This window comes from Silene latifolia, chromosome 9, assembly GCF_048544455.1.
Source record: "Silene latifolia isolate original U9 population chromosome 9, ASM4854445v1, whole genome shotgun sequence".
Lineage (NCBI taxonomy): Eukaryota > Viridiplantae > Streptophyta > Magnoliopsida > Caryophyllales > Caryophyllaceae > Silene > Silene latifolia.
Genome location: NC_133534.1, coordinates 90,823,269 through 90,845,528, shown reverse-complemented (window position 1 = coordinate 90,845,528; position 22,260 = coordinate 90,823,269). Strand labels below are relative to the sequence as shown.

The window sequence follows — 22,260 nt, the reverse complement described above, 5'->3', positions numbered from 1 at the left end:
CGGTGTCTGCCGCCTAATGCCTTGTCTTACCGGAAAGCCAGCTCCTACCTCAAGCAACATGTTGATTAATGACGTTCAGCATGTTACCTTGAGGATCTTTCTTCGTTCTCTTTCGAACATCCTCTATGATAGACCGGATATCAGTAAACTGAACAATCATGAGGTGTTGCTTCTGATGTCTTACCTAAACCCAGAGCGGACCGAGAGGGTGGTCTTTAATGCCCCTGCCATAGTCTGCGCTAGCCTTGCTTTGATGGCTACTGCCACTTCCCGGTACTTGAGTTGTGGCGCTATCGCCACTCGGCAAGCTGAAAAGCTAACCTCCTTTGAGGCTTCTTCCAAGTATGTTCCTATGGCTACACCGGTGCCTATTATGGACCGTGACTACAACCTCGACCTGAAGTGGTTGAGAACTTTAGCTGATGGCAGCCTAGCTTGGAGGGTGTGGGGCATGAGCTGGATGAAGATTCCGGCTCCTGGGCACCTCCCATCGACAGAGCCGTTAGACCTGTTGGTTATAGTTGTGGACACCGATGACGAGGAGGAGGGTGATAATGGACCTCGACAGTTGCGGACGTACCTCATTGATGACACGATCCTCCAGGTGATGCCCGAGCCGAAGAAGGGAGAGAATGCAGCCGTAGTGGAGGAGAGACCTAGGTTGGGGAGAGGACCCCGTCGAGTGAGGAAGAGGACCACTAAGACTAGACCACGGCCGGTAGCACCACCGCGGCAGCACCCTTTCCCATGCTACCCCTACCTCGACACCCTAGAGACGCGTTCGAGCTATTTGGCAGAGAGAGTGTCATCCACTTTGACACTCAGGAACATGCATGAAATGGCGTACGCTCAGGGGATTGGGACCGAGGGACCACACCGGGTGTGGTGGAGCGGAGTTGGGGACTATAGTGGGGTTTTCCACTCTTACGGGGTGGATCAGTCAGCTTGGGGGATGCCTCAGTCCTTTGCTTATGGTGGCTTGACCCCATGGTATGTGAGTCCTGGAGCTAGAGCGGAGGTGGATGCGGGTATTGGGTCATCGGGAGCGGTCATATCGGGAGGCGATGGTGGTGGTGATGAGGTGATGGAGGAGGAGGAGGAGCAGCAGCAGGAGTGATAGTCCTATTTCTTTATCCTTGTTATGGTAGTTGGGGTTAGATGTTAGTAGTTGTTGATAGTTAGAACTTTTATTTTCGGATTTGTATGGTTGTCCATAAGGCCGTATTTGCTAGCTTGACTTTATTGCAGGATTTGGGAGTCGGGGAGTCATCCCGACTCACGTTGCGTGCCGATTATGTATATATATATGTGGGTTATGACATGATTCTTCCAAGAATTTAACCTGTAGGTACTCGACAGAGTACCCCATACTCGGTCGAGTAGCTGCCGGTGTGGTAGAAATGAGGCATTCGGATCTCAGGGCTACTCGATCGAGTAGCGGGCACTCGATCGAGTACCACTATATACTCGATCGAGTAGCACTGTTACAGGAACTTTTGAAAAATTAAAATCGTTTACTTGTTGTATAATTACATGTTGGATGTTTAACATGGTTATGAATGAGTAGGAACATGTTTGAACCGTTCATTTCATATGTTGGAGGTCGTGCTTCGTTTTAAAGGCGTATATGCAACAAATAGTGAAGTTGTAATTATTCTTATTGCATTCATTTCACATCCGTTTTGTCTACAAGTTGTATTTCACCGGATTCTATATATACAAATTCAAATGATATGCTTATGCTTGCTTGACGATGACTAGTTATTCGAATATGGTAGCATATATCTTTATGGTTTACTGGTTGTACGAGTAGTATGAGTAATGTCCATAATGAATAATATGGTTTAGATTTATGGCACGATGCAAGTAATAAGTAACATATGTAGTATTTTGGTGGTGAACTTCGGGGACTAAGTTCCTTTTAGAGGGGAAGAGTAATGTCGCAAAATAAAAAGGCTGATTTTGAAATTATGTTGTTGTTCGTTTATAACGTTTTGTTGTTTATTTACAAAGTTATCTATTACTTTGGTCACATTGTTGTATGAAGTTGTAATTGGTTACCTTAGTTCGTCGAGTAATTCATGCGTCGAAGTGAAAGTTAATAGTATGTTTTAAAAGACGGTCATAAAGAGATAGTTGTGGTGCCATGTGTTTTAATAGAATCGCGTTGTTGTGGAACATGGTGGTATAGTCAGGCGACATGTTGATATGAGACATGTTTCGTGTTGATAGGTGTTACTAGTAAATGGGGTAATCTCGTAATATGACGGGTAATCGTTGATTGTGTTGGTTCGTATTGCGAGGTTGGTGTTTTATATGATAGTTTGTAAGAGTCGACATATATAGAGTGTTAGACAGTGATGATGATGACATGGGGGATGGCACTTCCGGGGAGTAGTGGCCTGTGTCGAAAGAATAGTGACGTCGTTGTGTTCCCGTGTCTTGTGCGTTGAGATAGGTGAGTTGAACTTCGGGGACGAAGTTCTTTTTAAGGGGGGAAGACTGTAATACCCACCCTTTTAGAGACCGTTTGACCAGCGTTGACTGACCTTGGGAGCATGAATAATCCTTAGAAGTGCGTGCCAAGTTACCTTGGGTTATGAGTTGTGCGTGGTACTCGATAGGGTAGAGGCTACTCGATCGAGTAGCTTGGATACTCGATCGAGTAGGGTGGCACTCGATCGAGTATGTGGGACACTCGATCGAGTAACGGGTTTTCAGCGAGTGTTTATAGTCGCGTTTTGTTAAATCCGCAAACCATTTCCGCCTCTTTTCCTCACACCCTTAGGTCGTCTCCTTCCCTTCCCTTCACCATATAACCTCCATGGAACCTTTGAAGGTTCTTATGCCTTAGGAGAGCGTAACTTGAGTCGGGTAGCGGTCTTTTGCCGGGTTCCTCCTTGTAGGTATGTTGTCATCATCATCTGTATCCTTGTCCTTGCAGTTAGGGTTTGCTTTGTAATGATAGATGATTGTGTTATGGTTATAGGTGTTGCTTGATTGCCGGATGTTTCGTATGTTGGCATGGAGTGGTTGCAGTTGCTTAAAGGTAGGTTCGCCTACTCAGTTTCTGTAGATGGTCTAGTGTGTCGGTTGTTGTGGTTGTATTGTGGTTGTGTTGTGTTGCAGATAGTTGTGATTGTTTGTCTCTGGTTCTCGAGATGCGTTCTCGGCTGAGTGGAGTCACTTGCGGGAGTGGCTTCACACCCTAGTTTCGCCCTCCGCGAAACCCGCCACGGGAGGGGATGTGCACATTAATGGGACAGGGTTATCGCTCGGTATGATGAGCGGGGATTTGGTGGATACGGCTGCGGTCCCCCACAGGCAGGGATGGTCCAGTGGACAGTCGGTGACGGAGATTGATTGGAGTTGGTGTGCTTGTGTGTGTGACTGATTGTGTTGTGTTGTATTGATAGTTGTTGTTAGTATTGTCATGTCTTGTCTCAGTACTGACCTTGTATGGTTGTCTTGTTGTTTTATGTGTCTGTTGTGATCCCTTATGGTGAGCAGCCTGTCTTAGCAGGTGTTGATGTCGTTTATAGCTGGAGTCCGGGCAGGGATGAGTCCTCACGAGATTTGATAGTAATAGCGTTTAGCCATTGAGTTGTATCTTTTATATCGTCTGTTGGTTTTAAATCACTTGTAATATAACATAATCGTTCTTTTATCGACATTTGATTATTACTGTCCTCGGGAAATCGAGATGGTAACGCCCTTATATGCTAAGGAAGGCCTAGTTAAGGCTCTTCTGGATATGGGGGTGTTACACCGTCAACCAAGAGTTCTAGTAGTAGAATCAGTCAAAATGTTGACTCACCAAATTTATATAAATATGGGTTGAATCGGTCCATCGTGCCCGTGTTTATATAAAATTGGATCTTGGAATCATTTATATAATTCAGTGGGAGATCATTATATAAATGGGAACTTGTTAAATAGTTTCACAAGTTAAATATTTCTAGACGATAAATGTTAATCTTTCCTTTATTTCCTTTGTAGTAATCACGATGAATTCTACTAGTGAAACCGCCACCATAGCTAGAGATTCATGGCTACGTTCTTTTATGGACAAATATGTTTTAAAAGCCGACGGTAGTAATTTTAAAGATTGCGAGGAACAACTTCGATTAGCTGCCGCAGGTGATGGCAAATTCTGCTACCTTGTCGATCCCTCTCCCCCTTCGCCTAGTACTAGGGCCACTGTCGATGTAAGGGAGGTTTTTTCAAATTATCAAATGGAATCCGCCGCAATTAAAAATGTTATGATTTTTTCAATGGATCCGGCTTTAGAAAGGCAATGTGTCAAGTTTCCCGATGCACATGAAGTATTCTCGAGGCTTTCTACTATGTTTTCTCAAGCCCCGAGGATAATCCAGTATGACACCGCAGTTCGTTTCTTTGAGGCTAACCTCAAACATGGTCCACCTGTAAGTTCACACATACTTAAAATGATTGACTACGTGGAAACTTTAGAGGGGTTAGGATGTAAAATACCCGACGAACTAGTGGTGGACCGAGTGCTCCACTCTCTCTCTCACGTCAAGGGATTTACCCAATTTAGGGTAAATTATAATATGACAAACATGAGAAAGAGTTTACATGAGCTCCATTCTCTGCTTGTGCAAGCAGAGAAGGACATGGGATTGAGTGGGAGTACAAGGAAAGATGTGCTTGCGATTAACGTGAATAGGAAGAAGCCGTTTAAAGGAACGCAGGTAAGAAGCCCGTTCAAGTGGAGGGCAAAGGTAAAGCAATTGCAAATTGCTCTACCAAGCCAAAACCTATAAAGGGTAATCCTCTTAAAGATACTTGTAATTATTGTAATAACAAGGGATATTGGAGACGTAATTGTACGAAGTACCTGGATGACATAAAAGCTGGTATTGTGAAGCCGACATGTAATTTCTCAACCGAATCTTTTATGATAGACATAAATTATTCTTCAAATACAACTTGGGTATTAGATACTGGTTGTGGTTCTCACTTGTGCAATCATTTGCAAGGCCTAAAAAGAATAAGAAAGCTAAACATGGGTGATGTGGATCTCCGAATGGGAAACGGGTCAAAAGTAGCCGCCGTCTCAGTAGGAACTTATGTACTTAGTTTAGCTTCGGGGTTGGAGTTGCATCTTAATAATTGTTATTTTGTAACAACGTTATCTAGAAATATAATATCTGTATCCGTGTTAGACACTGAAGGTTTTTTTTTTTGTAATTAAAGACAAGCGTTGTACTTTTTCCCTTAATGGGATTGTATATAGCCAAGCTATTTCGATCAATGGAATTTATATTCTAGATACCTGCAACGATGTTTATTATTTAGATAATAAAAGACTCAAAACAGGTGATCCCGATCAATCTTATTTATGGCATTGTCGATTAGGACACATTAACGAGAAACGCATTAAAAGACTAATGTCGACTGGTATAATTAAACCTTTTGATTTCGAATCATTTGGTACATACGAATATTGTCTACTTGGCAAGATGACTCGTTCATCTTTTCAAGGAAAAGGATCTCGAGCTAGTGAGTTATTGGGTTTAATACATACCGATGTATGTGGTCCAATGACAGTCACTCCTAGAGGTAATTATGACAATTTCATTACTTTTACCGATGACATGAGTAGATATGGGTATATCTACTTAATGAGGTATAAAAGTGAAGCTTTTGATAAGTTCAAAAAGTTTCAGAATGAAGTAGAAAACCAATTAAATAAGAAGATTAAAGCATTACGATCAGATCGTGGTGAGGAGTATTTAAGCAATGACTTTAGAGATCACCTTAAAGACCGTGGTATTGTATCTCAGTTAACTCCTCCTGGCACATCACAATTAAATGGTGTGGCTGAAAGGAGGAATCAAACTTTATTAGATATGGTTCAATCGATGATGAGTCAAACAGAGTTACCTTAGTCATTCTGGGGTTTTGCCATTTTATCTGTTGTACGATCACTTAATAAAAGTCCCACTAAAGCAACTAACAAAACTCCATATGAGATATGGAAAGGGAAAGTCCCGCATCTGCGATACATGAAAGTATGGGGTTGTGATGCTTATGTCAAGAGCAAGTCTGACGATAAGCTTGCACCTCGTTCTGAAAAATATAATTTTGTAGGCTACCCTAAGGAAACTTGTGGATATTACTTCTACAATAGTAACGAGAATAAAGTGTTTATTGCTCGTGAAACTGTCTTTCTATAAAAGGAGTTTATTTCTAGAAGACAGAGTGGGAGAAAATTTGAACTTGATGAAGTTCAAGAGCCACAAACTGATGTGACAGTGCAGGAAGATGTTCCTTCTATGTCTGAATCGGTTATTGTTCCTGTTGAACCTATGAGGTGAGAAAGGATTAGTCGCCAGCCTGATAGATACCTTGGTGTTATCAGGAAGATGGTGACTATGAGGTTTTACTTTTGGAAAGTGATGAACCCAAAACCTATAAAGCAGCTATTATGAGTTCTAACTCTAAGTTATGGCTCGAGGCCATGCAATCCGAAATGGATTCCCTGTACGATAATCAGGTATGGGACCTGGTTGACTTACCTAAAGATGTTCGACCTCTTCAGTGTAAGTGGATATTCAAGATTAAAATCGGCATGGATGCACATAAGGATGTCTACAAACCTAGATTGGTGGCAAAAGGTTTCACTGAGGTTCATGGTTTACACAATGATGAAACTTTTGCACCAGTTGCTATGCTTAGATCTGTGCGGATTATGTTAGTGATTGCTGCATTTCATGATTATGAGATATGGCAAATGGATGTCAAAACCGCTTTCCTGAACGGGTTTCTGGAAGAGGAAGTATTCATGACACAACCCGAGGGTTTTGTGGATCCTAAAAATCCTAACAAAGTATGCAAACTTAAGAGATCCATTTATGGTCTTAAGCAAGCGTCAAGGAGTTGGAATAAGCATTTTGATCATGTTATTAAACAAAATGGTTTTTCTCGAAGTGTCGAGGAACCATGTTTATAAATGAAGTATAGTGGGAGTAAAGTTGTTTTCTTACTTCTTTATATGGACGACATATTACTCATTGGGAATGTTGTAGATATGCTTGCTTCTGTTAAGAAGTGGTTGGGAAATCACTTCCAAATGAAAGATTTGGAAGAAGCTCAGCGCATCCTGGGTATCCGGATCTATAGGGATAGATCCAAAAGGATATTAGCATTGAGTCAAGAAGGCTGTATCGATAAGATTCTTGACCGATTCAATATGAAAAACTCCAAGAGAGGTTTTCTGCCTATGGGCAGTGGGATCACTTTGAGTAAGTCACAGTGTCCTAATGAGCCTAAGGATATTTAACGCATGAAATCGATTCCCTATGCTTTCATTGTTGGATCGATCATGTATGCTATGATGTGTTCTCGTCCTGACGTCTCGTATGCTTTGAGTATGATGAGTCATTTTCAGAAAACTCCAGATGAGAGTCACTAGATAGCCGTCAAGAATATTCTAAAGTACTTGAGAAGGACTAAAGATTCATTCTTAGTGTTTGGAGGAGAATTTGAATTACGTATAAGAGGTTATACGGATGCTAGTTTCCATACCGATAGGGATGATTTGAAATCCTAGACTGGCTTTGTCTTTTTGTTGAACGGAGGGGCAGTTTGCTGGAGAAGTTTCAAAGAGTTTGTGACTGCTGATTCTACAACGGAAGCTGAGTACATTGCAGCCTCTGAAGCTGCAAAGGAAGCTGTTTGGATTAGGCAATTTTTATAGGGTTTCAAAGTAGTTTCGACCGCCGAGGATCCTATCACTTTGTATTGTGATAACAATGGGGATATTTTTCAAGCAAAAGTGGCCAAGTCTAGTAACAAGTCTAGACATGTACTTAGGAAATTTCATGTAATTAGAGATTTCATCGAAAGGAAAGAAATTACAGTTTGTAAGGTTGGGACAGCTGGCAACATCGCTGATCCTTTAACTAAGCCTTTGTCTCAAGCTAAACATGATAGTCATGTAGTTTCGACGGGGTTGAGACAAATGCCAGAACTGTTGTAAATGATATGATATGTAATAATCAAAATATTTTATTTATTATTTCATATAAGATAAGTTTCATTTATCATTATATTCAGTTTTATGTCTGTATTTATATACTTTGTTTTCTCCAAATAGGTTGTAAAGACAATGTCGAACCCTATTACGTGAACTGGATTAACATTTTATTTTATCCCTAGTTACTTAATGAGGTGACGTCTCGGAGTTACTAGATTGTAAGGCGATAGATGATAGGTTCGACTGTTATATGGTCATAGTGATGACTGGTCGATTACATAGGCATATTGTGAGACAATTTTTCGGACAGTGACCGTTTATAGAGTCCTTTTGTTTCTAGGTCGTGGCGAGGATTTCTATTTATTCCTTCGAGTCAATTCTACAGACTGGTGACTATTTGTTTGAGTTGTTATGGTTTTCCGGTGGCTTTGGTTTTTGTTCTAGGTCGCACCGTAAAAGGAGGCCGATGAGCATTTACTGGGTCATTGTGATCTGTATCGAATGAAGAAAATAGGTCAACGGGATTGTCCTTTTAAGTCATATTTTCTCTCAAGGCCACTCGAGGAGCGATGACTGTGAATGCGTGGTCACGCTCGGATGAGATCTATAGTAGATTATCCGGTCAGACAGTCATTCTCCTGATCGAGGAAACCACTTTATGATATGATCACGTGCAAGAACGACCTGAAAGACATCTTGCGATGAGTGGGATATATTATTGGACAAGAGAATTGGTAACGCAAACTTGTGTCAAACAAGTGGGAGATTGCTGGTCGCTTAAGTGAAATACGTTTTTAAGTGGATAATGTTCCAGGATCTGGGAACCATTTGCCCTTCCATAGTCATGGGTCGGTAAGCTCCAATTCCAACTATGCTTTCAACTTGGTATGGCCCCTCCCAGTTGTAGGCGAATTTTCCTGCTTGCCGGTTCTTGGTATTCTAGAAGACTGTTCTCAGGACCAGATCTCCTACCTGCAGGGTTCTTACCTTCACATTCTTGTTATAGCTCCTGGCCACCGTCTGTCGGTATAAAGCCATTCTAATCTGAGCGCTGGTTCTGAGCTCGTCTATCGTGTCCAGACTGCTTGCCATTTCCACGTGATTTCGGTCTACTGTTATGCATCCACACCTATAGGTTGGGACTCTGACCTCGGATGGAATGACTGCTTCTGCCCCAAACACTAGGCTGAAAGGTGTTTGTCCTGTTGCAACCTTGGGTGTGGTTCTGTCAGCCTAGAGAACTAGAGGCATCTCTTCTGCCCACATGCCCCCTCTCTCCTCCAGCTTATTTTTTAGGTTTTCAACGATAATCTTATTGCTGGATTCGACTTGTCCGTTGGACTGGGGGTTCCTCAGAGTAGACTTCTGCAGTGAGATTTTCCACCTACCACAAAAAGCTTCCATTATATTTCCAACAAATTGGGATCCATTATCACATATAATCTCAGATGGAATGCCAAACTGTTAGAGTAGTGTCCTCCACAATAAATGCGTTTACATAATAAATCTCGTAAAAGGAATATCAAGGATTTATCTTTTTATTTGTCAGCTGGTCATCGTTAATTGGTAATGATTGGCTGACTAGAGTTTGACATTACTGTCATGTGACGGCGGTGATCAGCTGATCCCTTTAGGTCACACCTATAGGATGATGCCCAAATGGAAAAACTAATTATTTGTATGAGATACAAATTAATTAAATCCTTCTATTAATTGACTTTTAACAAGTCATGTGAATATATTATTTGATGACGAGTTATGAACTCGGGCCAACGGGAATTATTATTTAATTATTTGATAATTAATTAATGAATTTATTAATTAATAGTTAATTAATTAAATTTATACGATATATGTATAAGTTTTGAGGTAAAGATAATTAACTATTTTAATTTACAAGAGGTTGTAAAATTAGCTAAATGCGGTAGTATTGACACAATATATATTGATAATATGGTCTCATGATTACTTAATAGTTAAGTAATCATTAGTGGTTAATTTGTATTATTTAACTGTTAAATAATTAAATTAATATTTAATTTTATAAGATAATTAAATATAAGACTTATAAGCATTTGTGGGACAAATCTCGAAAATCAAAATGGACTAAATAAGGTCCATTTGGACCGAAATATATGAGGTCATTAGAGACCACTTTTGTCAACATTTGGTGGAAAATCACATGTGATGTTCCTCTCAATTGTATACATTTGAGAGGTCTATATATACCCCCTATTTACACATTTGCATGTGATGAAAATTTGGTGAAAAATAAAACCTCTAATTATCCTCCTTTGGTTGGTTTACTTTGAAGATAAAAAGGTGTCAATTTTCTTCATCTTCTTCATCATAGCTTGATCAATTTATTGATCATAAAAATCAAATATAATTCACAAATAATAATATTCATTATATAATATTATTAGTGTAATAATATTACATAATACAAGGTTTACTACTACATATATCTAGTTAGTATTATAGTAGTATTTTGGGTTCATTCTTGGGTGCTTCCTTAGGAGACCATCTATTTTGGTGGTTTGTTTTCTTGGAGGATCATCCAATTTCATAGCTCAAGAACAACATCAAGGAAGGAGTCCGTGAGTTGTGCCCAAAACTTACCTCATACAATGTAAGGAACTTTTGTCTTAAGATGGTTTAATACCATCTTTTATAATTTTATTTGCATGCATGTAGATTTAGACCATTTTAAATTAATTTGTAATTTTAGTATCATAAGATGAGTATTAATATGGTCTAAATAACTAACACAAACCTGCATATGATATTGTGTTTAATGAAAGAAATAACCTGGGTTTCCGTAACATGGGAGGATGATTCTGCTTCTATCCATTTAAAGAAGTAGTCCGTCATGGCGAGCATATAGACTTTGTTTCCTGGTGCCTTGGGAAATGGTCCCATGATGTCCATTCCCCACTTCATGAAGGGCCAGGGCGAAATGACTGGATGTAGAGGCTCTGCTGGCTGGTAGCTGACGTGAACGTGCCTCTGACAAGCATCACATTTTTTTGTGAACTCCACGACATCTTTGCGCATTGTGGGCCATAAGTATCCCTGCCTTAGTGCCTTGTTGGACAGGCTCCTGCCCCATGCATGATTTCCACATTCTCCAGTGTGGAGAGCATGCAAATCAGCCTGAAATTCTTCCCGATCCAGGCATCTGAGGTAGGGAGCAGCGAGGGATTTCCAGAACAAGACACCATCAGTTAGTATGAATCTGGATGCTTTCATTCTGAAGCTCCTTACCTCCTTTTTATCTACTGGAAGGATGTCATTCTCCAGGCAGTCCATGTATGGTTTCCTCCAGTCTGGAGTATCTTCTTCACTAATGGTGCTGCACAACACTTTTGCTTCCTGTTCAGATTTCAGTATTGCTAGCTCCAGCACGTGGACAATTGGTATTGTGGAGATGGCTCCTGCTTTGAATGTTACCCCAAGGTGGCTAGCACGTCAGCTTTTGCGTTCAGGTCTCTGGGATTTATTTGATGTTGAACGTGGCAAACCTGAGGGTCAACTCCTTTGCTACGTCTAGGTATGCCAACATCCTGGTGTCCCTGGCTTCATAAGAGTCATTTATATGGTTAACTATAAGTTTAGAATCACTGAAAACCTTGAGGTGTCTGATTTTTAGATTCAGAGCCAGCTTCAGACCGAGGATCAAGGCCTCGTATTCTGCTTCGTTGTTTGTGGCCTTGAATTCACATCGTACCGCCTAAACTATGATGTCCCCTTGGGGTGATTTGAGGACCAATCCTACTCACACGCCTGTTGCGTTGGAGGCTCCGTCCACATGAAGCTCCTACACTTGCTCTCCTTTATCTTCCTCCAGGTTCAGGATGTCTTGTTCTGCCTGGGTCTAGAGAGCCGGGCAGAAGTCAGACACAAAGTCTGCTAGAGCCTGAGACTTTATTGTTGTACGAGGCTCAAATTTCAAGTCATAAGCGCTCAGGTGTACGGACCATTTAGCCATCCTTCCTGACAATTCTGGTTTTCTCATGATAGTCTTAAGAGGGTAATTAGTTATCACGGAAATGGTATGAGACTCAAAATATGGACGCAATTTATAGGAGGCCGTAACGAGTGCAAGGACGAGTTTTTCAAGCGATGTGTACCCGGTCTCTGCAGGAAGGAGAGACTTACTGACGTAGTATAGTGGATGCTGTGATCCCTCCTGCTCTCGTACGAGTACTGCACTTACTGCTGCTTCCGTGACTGAGAGATACAGGAATAACCATTTACGTGGCTCTGGCTTTGATAGGAGTGGCGGGGTGCTGAGATAGCGCTTTAACTCCTGAAATGCTTTCTTAAGCTCCTCGGTCCACTCAAACCTTTGGCTTTTACTGAGTATGTCCCAAAACAGCCTGCATCTGTCCGAGGATCCGGATATTAACCTGTTTAGGGCTGCCACTCTTCCAGTCAGGCGCTGGACGTCTTTTGGTTTCTACGGTGACTCCAGCAGCAGAATTGTTCAGATTTGTTCGGTGCTGGCATATATCCCCCTCTAGGTCACCATGTACCCAGAAATTTTCTACTGGAGGCCCCGAAGGTACACTTTATCGGATTCATCTTCATCTCGTATTTTCTGAGGGTGCTGAAAGTATCTGCTAGGTGCTCGTGGTGTTGTGAAGCCTGCTTTGATTTAACGTCCATATCATCGGTGTACACTTCCATAGTCTGACCTATTTGCACTTTAAACATCATGTTTACCAGCCTCTGGTAGGTGGATCCTGCATTTTTAAGTTCAAAAGGCATGATGTTATACCAATATATACCTCGCTCGGACCTGAATATCGTCTTTTCCTGGTCGCTAGGGTGCATCTTTATCTGGTTATTGCCGCTCCAAGCATCCAAGAACGTTAGCATTTCGTGACCTTCAGTTGCATCCACCATGGCATCTATGTGTGGTAGTGGAAATGGATATTTTGGGCAAGCTTTATTTAAATCTGTAAAATCGACGCAAACCCTCCACTTGCCATTTTTCTTCGGAACCACCACCACATTGGACAACCAATCTGGATATTTCACCTCTCGAATCTTTCCTGCTGCAAGTAGGTTATCTACTTTCTGGTTTATGACCTGGTTCCTTTCAGAAGCGAACTTCCTTCTTTTCTGCTGCACAAGTTTTTAGCTTCGATCCACACTTAGCTTGTGGGTTATCACACTTGGGTCTATCCCTATCATATCATTATGTGACCAAGCAAAATAGTCCATGTTAGTTCTCAACAACCGAACGAGTTCTTCGCAAATGTTACATGTAGATTCTGATCCAATTAGCATGGTTCGTTCTGGATACAGTGCGTCTAGGATGACTTCATCTAGTTCTGCCTGCTGGGGCTCAATATATTCATCCTGGATGCACTGGCTCTGTAATTGCTATGTAGGTGGGCTGGTTGTTGACTTCAGAGCCACTTTATAGCAATCCTTAGCTTCTTCCAGGTCCCCACGTATCTCTTTCACACCCGAAGGCGTCGGAAACATTAGACACTGGTGGTACGTCGAGGGTATTGCCTTTATCTCATGGATCCAGGGTCTACCAAGGATCACATTGTAAATAGAGGGTCTATCAATAACCAGATACCTTACCTGCTTGTTAACTCTTCCGGCATAACTTGGGATGACGATCTCTCCTAGGGAATGCTTTGTTTCCCTACTGAAACCAACCATGGGAACCGCCTTCTTTGCTAGATCCTTTTCACTGAATCTCATGCCTTTGAGCGTCTCTAGCATGATTAGGTTGACGGAGTTTCCGGTATCTATTAGGATCTTCTTCACCTCGCAATTCCCTATGGGGAGTGTGATGATTAAGGCGATGTGCTGCGGTTCTGGAGAAGACTGTGCATCTGTTTTGTCAAAGGTGACTGATGGCAGGTTTTGGGGATTGATTCTGCATGAATATTCTAGTTTATCCCCCTTTGCTTCAGCGACACGCCTCTTTGCTACTGAGTACGTCAATCCGCATAGCTCCAAGCCACCTGTGATAACACTAACAATTCTAGTACATTGAGGAGGGGGAGATGGCATAACCTGATCTGTAGAGTTCACTCTGGTTGTGCCTCTAGGTAGGATGTGATCCAGATTTCCTCGATCATAATGATATTTGACTTCCTTCTGTAGAGAATGGCATTCGTCTATGTCGTGGGTGTTGTTGCCATGGAACTCACACTTTTTGCAAGTATCTTCTCTGCTGCTGGAGTATCCCTCTGCCGGAGGCTTAGGCCATCTGACTCTGCGACCCAGCTTTTGCAGGGCTTTGAACAATCCTGCAAGATTCGTGGTGAAACCATACTCACTCACCTTGGGAAGCAGATCTGCCTCGCCCTTCCTTTAGAACTTAAAGAAACTTTGTTCACGCTCCTACTATAGGGTTTGGATCTTTCGCTCCTGTTTTCCACCGGGGCTTTTCTGGACACTGGGTCTGAATCATAACCACATCTTATGGGTGCAGAGTCTTCCTCCAGGCTCATGACAGCAATCGTCTTTGATTGTACCTCCTCAAAGGTAGTGCATGGATGCATGGTCAGGTTCTTGTATAGATCTGAATCCTGGTGCAATCCCCGGCGGAAGGCTTGTATAGCGATTGCTATATCGCACCTCAGAATTGTCACCTTCTCCTTGTTGAACCTATTTAAGTAATCACGAGTAGATTCCTAGAACCTTCGCACTATCCGGTAGAGGTCGCTGGTCTGCTTCTCTGGCTTTCCGCTGCTGGCAAACTGCTGGTTGAATGCATTAACTAGGTCGGCGAAGTTGGTTATACTTTTATTGGGCAGGTCGACGAACCACTGCAGGGCTGCTCCAGACAAGGTCGACCCAAATGCTTTGCATATACAAGCCTCCTTTAAAGATTCAGTCGCGGTGATCACCATCATTTTCTGCTTGTAGTGGTTGACGTGATCAAGTGGATCTGTAATTCCGTCGTAGAGCGTCATGGATGGTGGTACACACCCTTTAGGACCGCCGACGAGGGCTATGTCGTCCACGAAAGGTGAGTCTGCATAGCTATCTCGTGCCGCTTTCTCTAATGGACGTGCGACGCCTGGTATCCAGTACATTAGGTCCCTCAGCTCCTGGTACTACAGCTCCAGCGAACTACCTGCTCCTACAAGGGGGTTAGAAACAGGCGGAAAGGAACCAACATGTGTACCTCCTACTTAGGGGCATCCTGGTAGATGACTTGTCACTGGTGTTGCACTGATTATAGATCCAGGTTGCCATCCTGGTGTCTGCTGTAGGCTTTCGACCCAGGCTCCACTGGTGGATTGGCTAAGTGATGGAACTACTGTGTTGATGATAGCTCTGTATTGCCAATCGGATGTCTGATGCACGTGCGTTCCTGCAAAAAGTAGATAGTCAGACCCTGACGGAGTGTTAAGCAATGCATTACCTGGTGTCTGCTGCAGGTTGGGTGAGTTGTCAAATAAAAAACATTCCAATCCTCTGGGCTCGCCTGGTTCACTGACTGCTACTACTATAAGGTCTTGTCTGGTGACTAGTTCTGACGGAATTGATCGACTTGATCCTCCACCGCAGGTCAGGTTTAGGGCCTCAGGTGTCGATGCTGGTTTGGGCTGGATCGCTGTTACGATCTGAGTGATCAGGTTCTGTTGTCCTTCCTCAGATCCTCAATGGCCTGGTGTAGAGTATCAATCCCCTTGATCATCACCTACATCGGGTCAAGTACTGGAGCTCCTCTGCTTCTGAGAACTTCTGCACTTGTTCTCTCTTGGGTCGGGGCTTTGGACGCAGCTTCACCTTTGTTGGGGCTGCTCTGCCGGATGAATCTGGACTGGCTGGGCGTGCCTGCTGGCTTGGGTATCTGCGGCGGTTTAAGAGGAAGAGGCAGAGGCAGTGGCATGGTTCTGGGTGACATGCTGACGGGGATCATATGGCTGGATGTTGGAGGTGCACTCACTGATCCTGCCGATGCAGGAGAAGGTCTTGCTCAAGAGGACAGGGCTGACATGCTCTGGCTGCTGGATGGATTCTGGCTGGTTCCGGCCATGGCTATGGTCTGGTTAGATGTTGCGAGACTTGGCTGTAGAAAATTATCATTATGCCCCACGATGGGCGCCAAATTGTTTTGGTAAAAATTTACCGACTATTAATTTTAAATAATGGGTGATAGTAATTAATCTACGGCCTAAGACGATATATATATGACGAATTTAATGAACGAATGAACGATGAAATAAAAGGTTGACACGAGAAGTTTTGGTGACGCTGAAAATCCGATGTGGGAACAACCGCGGGGGGTGTCGGAATCCCACCAATATTGCTAAGTGTAGACGGAATGTTGATTAGTAGAGTGTTGAATGCCCCTTCTCAATATGACGTTCCCCTCTTTATATAGTTGTGTTTGCTAGGGTTGCAATCTCCAACTCCTCCCTACCTCTGCTGCTATAATCATGCGTCTGCTCATGGAAAATAGGGAGTAGTTTCTTATTATTATGAAGTAGTTTGTGAAATAGTCAAAGACCCCACTCTCCTTTGCACGTAGGTTTATCAACATAAATTGTGTTTGTTTAGCTTTTATCCCACGTTCCCACCTTGTCCACCTCATCAATCCCTTTGCATTTCCTTCCGCCAATGAACAGGCGCCACGTCATCATGGGTAAAAAAGTTGATATTTTATCCCCAACAATTGATACAGAAGAAATTTCTAATCTCTTCCCCATACGAAATTTAAAGGTAACGCGATTCTACCGCTGCTACTACTCTTAATATTTTTTGGGGTTTATATGAATTATGTGCTAATAGCTCCCAAGTTTGTGGTAGATGCTTAAAATTATATAAGGAGCTGATTAGTTTGATGGCTGAACTATTCAAGGGAGTTATTTACTCGTGAAGGAATAAACCATCATGTTTAATAGCATGGCTATGGATATTTCATCTACTTGGTTTGGCTCATTATTTGTTCCACGTTTTATCTTATGATTAAGAATTTTGGTTTTACAATTGAAAGACAAGTTAATGTTTGGCCTTGAAAAATGTTACTCGGGGTTATATTGAATATATATTGGTTGCATGTGTTTTATGTGATAGATTGATTATTGAACATGGTATACGTAATCGTTTTCTTCTATATATTTTATATCATAGTAGTTATTCTATCTTATTATTGTTAAGTTAATTATTTGGGATATGGGTTCGGTTTATTTGCGGGTTTGCGGTGATTGCAAAGACGAGATTACAGTTAGTGGAAAGTTTGTCTTGAAAGAAAATAGGAATTTGAATGCTTAATAATATGGGAGTTTTGAGGTGCTATTTGAGATGTTTTTATATGTTTGAACTTGTTTATACCTTGAAATTGATTGTAATATTATTATTATTACACATAGAAAACATACATTTTTAATTTAGATTTGATAAGTATGATGGTTGAGAGTGGGTAAGGTTGTGCCCATAAAAGTGACATGCTTAGCTAGCTAATTGTTTGGAGGACGATACAACATTAGATTGAATTTTACATGAATTGAATATTTGTTGAGTAATTGAGATTTTTAATGGTAAAGAATATGATGTTGAGTTGAGGAGTAACTTCAGTAAATCTCAATTTGTGCAGTAGAGTGGGAACCATTAAGTTAGAATTTATTATTACTTTGGACTTGATTTATGATAGGAATGTGAAGTGATGTTGAGTTGAGGAGTAACTTCAGTAAATCTCAATTTGATTTGTTTTTCTCTTTGACCTCGACTCGTGGGTGAGTAGCTTACAATCACGTACATTGTGTGTTGAGCATAGTTCAATGTTGGACCTTTGACGATATTGATATTGAAATTGCGATTGGTTACTAGTATTGAATTATAGGGCTTCCGTGCCAAGTTTACGGTCTTAAGTGACCATGGTTATTGAGTTATGAGTTTGGTATTGATATTGAGATGAAAATATTATTTCGTGGTTTATCCGCCATTCACTCACTCCTTGTCCTTAGCTTAGGTTCGACGATGAAGATACGATTCCTGATTATTTTGGGAGTAATATATTATGAGAAGGAGTAATGAGTTGAGTTATTGGAGTCAAGAGAGGGTATATCAATTTAGTAATAGCTATGGCTATATACTGTCTCTTGGTACGATTAATATCGTGAGAAGGGATATACAGTTTGATTATCACGTACTTGGCAAGGAGAAATGGAGAATTAGTATTTACAAGGAGTTACATTGTTATATATGTCTAAGGGTAGTGAAATGCTAGAAGTGATTTATAACTAGGTACATTAGGTATGTAGTCATTCATGTTGAGTGCAGCGAGATAAGAATCCTATGTCTGGTACTATTATTTATGAGTAGACAGAGTTGAGATTGTGATTATGGATTGCAGTATGGTACTAAGGGAATAAATAGTATGAAGTTGGTTTTATTGGATTACCTGGAAAAAGTTTTTATTAACCTATGCGTTTATTTTACTTACACAGAGTAAGTACTTCAATTATATTACTTTTGAAGTAATTATACTATTTTCTTTGTAATATGATAAACTGAGCTTTGTTTCGGAATTTTACAGTTTATTTAACATATCCGTTAAAGTTCAAAGTCATAAGACCGAAAGATTATAGTTTGGCTCATAACCCAGAGGGGCGAGCCAGGCATACAAAAATGACTAGAGAATAATAGTTGGCTCACAACCCGGAGTGTCTAGTCTGGCATGAAATAATACCTTAGTAGTTGTATGGAGTGGATTGATCCCCACTCCCGCCATTAGATGCTCTTGTCCACGTACAGACCTGGTGTAGAGGTGTGCACACTTAGTCTATGGTCAGTCGTCAAATAGAAGATAAGAGAACATGAAAGCTTCTTATGTACCAATGTTTATGGTACATACTTGAGAAACCCAAGTCTAGTGAAAGAAAGGATTTCAATCTTATATTGAAGAGTATTGTTTCATTCTAAATATTTATTTTAAGAGGCTTCATTCTGTGAGTGGTCAATGACATTTGATTTTGGGTACACTGATGGAAGAACGAAAGATTAGTTTTTTATTCTAAGACAGTTATATGTTGTGTTTTAGGTACTAATGAGATGGTTGTCATACTAAGCTGATGTGAATGATTAATGGTAATATGATGGTAAAATATTGTATCGAGACAACTGATTCACTTTTATAATGAAACTATTATTTTATAGAGATTGCATATTTTGGACCGTCTTATATTTTGTTGCCATACCCTTCCACATTAGACTTTAGGGCGAGTGAGTTGTTGGGGATTAAATGTTAAACAATTCTTTACAAGCTTATATATATTTGACTGTATGAGTAAGTATGAGTAAGACATTGATAATGAGATTTGGATGCATGTATTATATTGAGTTATGGGTCTGTCGATTGTGACCATGGATATTATTATTATATTATCTGTTAGTCGTGTTACTTGGAAGACAATTCTCTGTTTAAAAAGAAATTATTTCAAGTCAAGTTTTTATGAGAGACTAAGTTTTTATGGGAGACCTTGTAAGAGTTTTATTTCATTTTGTTTAAAGAAATATATTTTGTAATAAGTGACTTTGTGTATTTATTATAATATCCCCGTATTTCAGCCAAGTTTGTACGTCAATGTAATTTTTAATTTAGCCGAAAATCAAGGGTGTTACAGACAGCCTCTCCCCCTTATCTCGGAAGTAAATTGAAGACAAAAACCACCAGAGCCACAGTCAGGCTCGCTGCTCAGTTGTACACGTTGAAGAAGGTACCAAACCACCACCTGCAGTCGTCTGCACCCTTGCCTAAGTCTTACCGTCAATGTATTCCTTAACGTAAGAACTCGGAACCAGGCCGGGTACCCTAGCCGCAACCTTGGCCAGGTTCAAGGCGATCAAACCCCTAGCCTCGGCTGAATGCGCTCTCATGGCCGTCGTGGGCCACACTACCGGCTCCTCTCCACAAGGCAGAGCGGAGATCATGTCGTAGTCCTCCAAAGTAACCCCGATCTCTCCCAAAGGTATATGGAAAGTCGAGCTTGTATCCCAGAAGTGATCCAGAAAAGCTCGAATCAGGCACATGTTGGCCCGAATCTTCTTCCCTTGGAGTCTTGCCAGCCCCTCACCAAAGATCTGAAGGTCCCACACTCGATGATCGCCTTCTACTCCTCCGACGACTTCTCATAGACCTCCATCATGGTCGTGTGCCCGGGAAATGACCTCATATTCCCGGCCTCCTGCATTTTCAAAAATTTTATTAGCTTATTTGCTAAGCAAAAGCAGATAATATAGAGAAAGACTTATTGTAATGCAATACAAAGATCGAAATCTCGCCAGTCTTTGTGCCGCACGGTACGACAAGTGACTCTCCGCTGCCCAAATGAGATGTCGACCATCCCATTTATCCGCCCACTAAGGCGCAAGCACAAGATGGGATCCCCTCCTCCTCACGCTAACCCTCCTGGCCGCCTCTTCCTCTTTCTCCATTTCCCCCATGTTAACCACCATTATCGTAAGAGGATCATCGCCCACCTCCATAGGGTCTCGCCCTGAGGTAGAAGGTAAGTCCTCTGCAAAAGAAAGCAAATAAAAGCATTTAGAGGCAATTTTAAGTCGTCTTCTCGAGTCATTTTTCCTAAGCCCTACCATCAAGCAAGTCGACAAAGGTGATAAAATTACATTCCTACGTATCTAAACTAAGCTTAGTCATGGCTACAAGCCAAAATTTTGGCAACATTTCGCTACTATGGCCAAAACCCATACAAAAAGTGTCATGGAAAACCTGTCACAAACCAAAATTCCGACATGATAGGAAGTTTACCTATCATCCAAGCGTTCAAAAACATCAAGTGTCGTCAAAATTCGACTAGTTTGAGGCCATTTTCGAGCCCTTTGAAGTTGTATAGCAAGGATCATCTTATTTTGGTCTCAATTCATCAAACTCAACGAAAATTCGAGACGAATATATGGTTATACTCCTAGCATGTTAAATTACACATTTCTTATGTCAATTTAAAGGGACAAATTCATTTGGGATGGAATCCCCAAATTTTCGACAGTTTTCGGCATAAAAACCATAAATTTTCTATCCAATTTTAACTACAAATGAAATTTAAAGTAAGGACGAGATACATATCTGGATTTATCATGATTTGTGGTGGATTTTGATCAATTTTTGATGAAATTTGGTTGGGTATGCGAGTTTTGTCGGGAGGAAGAAGAAGAAGAAAAGTTTTGTTTAAATTAATAAGAACTCGCGCTGATTTCTGTTTTACTCAGGCACGAACAAGCCCTAGAGAAAATGCAGTGTTAGCTACGCCTCTTCCCGAGGCCTGTTCCCTGCTACGCCTATTCCCCAGCAGGTTTCACAGCAGCTCTTATCTTAATTCTTTTCAAGTTCATTATTTGCGGGCCCAAGCCCCATATTTTCCCACTTTTTGATATTTCTTCTAGTGCTAGGGGTAGTTTTTACTCCGTATATTTCCTACATCGTATTTCTTCACCCTATTAGTCTACATTTTCCCTAGCGGTTGCAACATTTTGTTCCCCAGCGAGAGTTTGTCACCGCTATACAGCCCATGTGTTTCTTTAAATACAAATCTCGTATTCTATCAATTAAATTAAATCTCAAGCATTTGGTTCTCGGAAAGTCCTTTTATCAAGATGATTATTATCTATCAGTTCTCAGAAAGATCCACCTACTACCAAGTCAATTATTCTTCAGCGATTCTGAAAAAACCTCGCCTTCAACCAAAGTAAATTATTGTCAGCAGTTCTCGGAAAGTCCTGCCCCTTTTCAGCATTTCTCGAAAAGTCCTGCCCCTTTTTCAACGTTTCTCAGAAACTCTCGCCTTCTCCAAGTAAATTATTCTTTAGCGTGTCTCGAAAAGTCTCGCCTTCAACCAAAAAAATTATTATTAGCGGCTTTCAGAAAGTTTTGTTACTTAGAGCGTTCTCGGAAAGTCTCGCTCTTCTATAGCATCATGTTTGCTCAGTGGTTCTCAGAAAATCTTGTTTCTGTCCATCGACATTATATGATTCCCAACGAAGTTGCAGTTCGCCTATATCTCGGGTATGGTTTCTTCTTATAGCTGGCGAGCCTCCTCACATAGTCTAATGGACTTAAAACGACCATCCCCAACAGTCGACAGATTCTAAAATATTCCCGGCGACAGGTCATTAGCGCAGACCCCTTGAGCTGCCTCGCGTCGCCATAGTCTTCAGGTTGTAATATTTGATTGGCCTGGAGGCTATAGTTTGTCTTTTGCATTGTCCAAGCCTCACTCAAATTGGGGGTTCTGTTGACACCTCGTTTTTGT

At 41.3% G+C, this 22,260-nt stretch overlaps 2 protein-coding genes across 2 annotated transcripts; both read right to left on the bottom strand.

The window, feature by feature from the left end:
* Positions 1–9,238: 9,238 nt before the first annotated feature.
* Positions 9,239–12,916, bottom strand: LOC141601329 (uncharacterized). The gene is made up of 6 exons (XM_074421602.1): positions 12,799–12,916; positions 12,544–12,753; positions 12,139–12,238; positions 11,530–11,584; positions 10,782–11,380; positions 9,239–9,389 (listed from the first exon to the last, which is right to left on the bottom strand). Exons 1-6 carry the CDS (start codon positions 12,914–12,916, stop codon positions 9,239–9,241), a joined length of 1,233 nt encoding a protein of 410 aa, XP_074277703.1.
* A 483-nt stretch (positions 12,917–13,399) lies between these two features.
* Positions 13,400–14,955, bottom strand: LOC141601328 (uncharacterized). The gene is made up of 2 exons (XM_074421601.1): positions 14,681–14,955; positions 13,400–14,348 (listed from the first exon to the last, which is right to left on the bottom strand). The coding sequence occupies exons 1-2, from the start codon at positions 14,953–14,955 to the stop codon at positions 13,400–13,402; spliced, it is 1,224 nt and encodes a 407-aa protein (XP_074277702.1).
* Positions 14,956–22,260: the final 7,305 nt, after the last annotated feature.